Here is a 5000-nt window from a genome sequence, read left to right on the forward strand (position 1 = left end):
ACGACGTAGCCACGCCCTAATGCATACCCTGCTTTATCGTCACATATAAAATCAGGGAGGCCAAAATGTCCCAAATGAACATCATACTGCATTGAAGAAGGCTTTAAACTAGCGATTGAGACCATAAACACATTTTGAAAACGTTTACTGAGGTTAGAAATCAAGTGAGAAGTTGGTGAATTCTCCATTGACTTGTATAGAGACGGAAGTCCTTTTGACACCAAAACGGTCGCCCCCTGGTGGCCTTTTGATAGAATGCAGTTTTAAGTTACTTCCTCGTTGGCCTCATTTCAGAGGACCGGAACTCCCCGCCTGGGTATACTATACATGCATATGCACAAACACATACATTCCTGCACTTCAAGAAACATAATATTGTGCAAAAACGTGCAGTGAAGAAGAAGACTACAAGATAGCAAACATGGCTGTGTCTGAAATCCATTTACCCTCCATCATCTTATTTGTAATATTCCACATTTTAACCCTTTGTAGGTCGGTAGTAGGTAGTAGGTATTATATTGAACCCATTTAACATTTTGGGTCAATCTTTAGCACTATGAGGTATGTAATGCACAGACAGACCCTCAGATTGTGTTATGGTTGCTATAGATACAGGTTGTTCTATGGTTGCTATAGATACAGGTTGTTCTATGGTTGCTATAGATACAGGTTGTTCTATGTTTGCTATGGATACAGGTTGTTCTATGGTTGCTATAGATACAGGTTGTTCTATGGTTGCTATAGATACAGGTTGTTCTATGGTTGCTATAGATACAGGTTGTGCTTTAGTGTATAAACGAAGAATAACACAAATCCCTGCTGACATCAGAGATCCTGCTGGAGACATTTTTGAAGTTGAGTTTTATTTTTTCATCTTCCTTCCTTCCTTCCTTTCTTCCTTCCTTCCTTCCTTCCTTCCTTCCTTTCTTCCTTCCTTCCTTCCTTCCTTCCTTCCTTCCTTCCTTCCTTCCTTCCTTCCTTCCTTTCATCCTTCCTTCATTCCTACCTTCCTTCCTTCCTTCCTACCTTCCTTTCATCCATCCTCCTGTCCTTCCTTCCTTCCATCCTTCCATCCTTCCTTTCTTCCTACCTTCCGTCCATCCTTCCTTTCTTCCTTCCTTCCTTCCTTCCTTCCTTCCTTCCTTCCTTCCTTTCTTCCTTCCTTCCTTTCATCCTTCTTTCCTTCCTTCCTTCCTTCCTTCCTTCCTTCCTTCCTTCCTAGGTAAGGTAAGAAGAAAGGAAGGATCCTTTGCAGTATCATCAAGGAATGATCCTTTCTTCTTACCTTACTTCCATCCTTCCTTTCATCCTTCCTTCCTTCCTTCCTTCCATCCTTCCATCCTTCCTTTCTTCCTACCTTCCTTCCATCCTTCCTTTCATCCATCCTTCCTTTCCATCCTTCCTTCCTTTCATCCTCCTTTCCTTCCTTCCTTCCTTCCCTCCTTTTATCCTAAACTCGTGTAATTTTATAAATGGACACACGTGATGCTACTGCAAACCTCTTGTTTATTAATCCATAAACTACATTTACACTGAATTAAATCTATGTATTTACAGCTTTTTTAAGATCTGCTACTAACAAACAGAGAGAAGTTTTATATCCCGAGGTGGTTTTGGTGAAAGGAAACATGGAAAAATGGAAAGATGGAGGGTTGGAAATGTGTCCTTGACCCCCCTCTGAGTGACGGAGGTGCAGATTATTATGGTGAAGTCAGTCTGTCACGTCTCCACCACTCAGCAGCTTCTACATCCAGGAGGGTCACAGTCAGCTTTTCCCTCCTCTCGTCTATCAGCCAGGACTCTGTTAATAGCTCTAATGATAAACTGTGGCTCGGGAGTTTATTTATGAAGCAGCAGGAGACGGAGAGGGACTGAACTGCTCCCAACATTAACACATTTACTTGGAACTTCTGCCCCCTTTTCATTATTTTGACAAGGCGCTTATTTGACTGAGTTGATTATTGTCTATAAAACACTGAGCTAATGGTGTTGCTCTGACTTCCATCCATTAGGATAATGATCATTACAAAGCTTAATAGACGTGCTGACATTTCTTTTTTTGGAGTACGAAGCAAAATCCACAAAATAAACTGATTCAAGTGTTGACGCCAAAAAAAAAAACTTGATTTCAAAATGTCCAAAAAAAAACAAAACTCGTTCATTAATTTGAAACGCAATATTTTCTAGAGAAAACAAACCGACTAGCACAATGGAAACTGATGATTCATTATATAAACTGGTGATATAATGAATTTGAAGCAACATTAATAGATTTTTTGGAGCCACTTGGGAGGAGAAGAAAGCTGAAAAAACACACATTAGACTTATTATCGGCTTATGAAGTTGGCTTACCGCTTAGCAAACAGCTGCCTGCTTTGCTTCCACGTCCAACAGACACAAAGAATTATCAAAAGTCAATCTTCCTCTAGCAGCAGCAGCAGGAATAACATGTGCTGCAAACCCAAAAAGTAGGAGCTAAAAGAGGCTGAAAAGCTTCACAGAGCTGCAGAAGTTGGTGATACTTCTCTGCTGCATTTATACAACAGAGGAGGACGAACACTGAAGAATTTACAAATTATTCTGATAGAGTTTGGATCTGAATATTGGACCAGACACACTGCTGATCTTTCTCTATAAAGTCAGTCTTTGGAGGAGTCATCCTGAAGTAAGTCTGGTGCTGGAGGAGGATTTTCCACAACCTGGCAACCCAAACGTTATTCTTATTAATGTCTTATAAGCAGTGTTGGGGAAGATACTTTGCAAGTGTAGCTTGTAAAACTACATGTAGTTCAGCCTGGTAGTAGTTTGAACAAACTACATTTCTACCTCTGGAGAAATATAGTTTGTAAAACTACAGCTAAAAAAAGTAGCTTTAGCAACTACTTATACTCATTATACTCAATAGCCTACAAAAGAGTCACATGCCAGCAGAAATATGCCTCTCAACTCAGTTTCATTTTTTTAAAGAAAAAAAGCTGGTCAACATACTGTAGGTTCACTATAGGCATGATGGGTAATATAAAGAGAAAATGAAAATCCTACCCCAATACTCACTTGTAAATCAGTCAACAAAACATGTAATAAAAAATACAAAGAGATAGACATATTCTTAAATAACATTTATATTATAAAGGTCTTTTTTTAATAAGAATATTTCATGTTATTGGCCAAAATTGTAGTTTGTAAATTGAGTTAAACTACAAAAAATGACCCAGAAAGTAGTTGAAATACTTGACACAGCACAAAATATGAATGTAGTTTAACTTCCAGCAAGTTACAGCTAACTGTAGTTCAACTTCATGAAGTTTAAGTTTCCCCAACACTGGTTATAAGTGATCTAAAAAGCTTTACTAACATTCAATCCTTCTTTTCTTCTTTTCTTTTGGCAGATCAAGGGTTAAATGTAGTGAGCAGAGTAAAATATTTGGGTCACATTATCAGGGATGATCTGTGTGATGATGATGATGATGATGATGATGATGATGATGATGATGATGATGATGATGATGATGATGATGTGCAGGGTTAATGTTGTAGATGTATGCATGAGTTAATATGCTAGCACACAGGTTTAACATGTGTACTGATGATATAAAGACGGCTCCTCTTAAAGCAGACTGTCCCCTCTATAAGCTAGAGCTCATCTATGGAGCAATTACAGCAAAGAAACAGCAAAGAAGCTTCAGGTTTCATTCAATGATGCATTTAATATCGTGCTGAAGCTTCCACGATGGATGAGTGCAGGTTTTGCACATAATGTCCGTTGATGGTGAGGCTGTGGCTCAGGAGGTAGAGCGGTTGTCCTCCAATTGGAAAATTGGTGGTTCGATTCCCGGCTCCTCCAGTCCACATGTCGATGTGTCCTTGGGCAACACACTTAACCCCAAATTACTCCCGTTGCTGTGCCAACGGTGTATGAATGATTAGCTTCCTCTGATGAGCAGGTTGGCACCCTGCGTGGTAGCTGCCTGCCATCAGTGTATGAATGGGTGAGTGAGTTGTAGTGTAAAGCGCATTGAGTGGTCAAAAAGACTAGAAAGGTGCTATATAAGTACAGTCCATTTACCATTTACACCTAAAGCCGGTTCTGTCTTTCTTCCCGTTAAAGGAGATTTTTTCTTGCTTCTGTCACCAAGTGCTGCTCATGTGGGAATGTTGTGTCTCTTTAAACACTGCAGCAAACAACAACTCCGTCAACCTTCATATTATATTTAAATAGACTTGAGACTATTTGAACTTTTGCTCAGATTAAAAAAACTCTGGCAGCAAACTATCAAAAAGCTTCATCGTGAGTTTCATTATCATCATCATCATCATCATGGTTGTGTTCAGACAGAGTTAGAGTTAGAGAGGAGCTGCAGAAACTGATACTGCTGCACAGACAGCTGCTTCTCATGCAGACAGGTGCTGCAACTCAAATAGTTCAACACTCAGCAACGCAATAAAGCAGCAGGCACCTCTGCCCTTTACTCTCCCTACTACCCCTAACCCCCCCCCCCCCTCAACCCCCAGGACCCCCTCTTCTAAACAAACCCACGGTCCGCCTCCTCCCCCTCCTCCATCCCAGAACACACAGACCCACTTCATGCTCGGTCCACGCCGGCATTCCTCCGAGCTTAGTCTGTGTTGTGATAACTAGGTGAGAGTACGAGTCTGTGATGAGAGGAAGCCGAGTGGACTCATGGGAAATTATCAAACTAGTGACAACAAGAGAGGGAAGGGGTTTGTTTTTTTTTTTTTTGTTGTTCTCATTCAGGTTTTTCCCTTTTTAAATCTGAGCAGAAGTTTTACTCACAGAGCTTTGTCCAAAAACTCCTGCTTCTCTTCCAGCTCCTTCTTCAGACTCTCCACTTCTACCTTCAGCTCGATGTTCTGGAAATATACAAAGAACGACACATTAAATATATTAAAACATATTAAACATATTAAATATAAAGACAGGAACTCACAGATAGGAAGTAAAGTACATTTTTAATAACAGTAATCGGCTCCGTAGGACA

General features: G+C 40.2%; 1 protein-coding gene across 1 annotated transcript in view; it reads right to left on the reverse strand.

Annotated features, from left to right (window-relative positions):
- LOC133985329 (myomegalin-like) overlaps positions 1–5000 on the reverse strand; it is a gene marked incomplete in the record, with an annotated part of 108642 nt that overhangs the window by 21531 nt on the left and 82111 nt on the right. The window contains 1 exon segment of the mRNA XM_062424940.1: positions 4796–4872. Within this exon segment, the coding sequence (XP_062280924.1) occupies positions 4796–4872 (77 nt within the window).

This window comes from Scomber scombrus, chromosome 8 (genome assembly GCF_963691925.1).
Source record: "Scomber scombrus chromosome 8, fScoSco1.1, whole genome shotgun sequence".
In the NCBI taxonomy this organism is placed as follows: domain Eukaryota; kingdom Metazoa; phylum Chordata; class Actinopteri; order Scombriformes; family Scombridae; genus Scomber; species Scomber scombrus.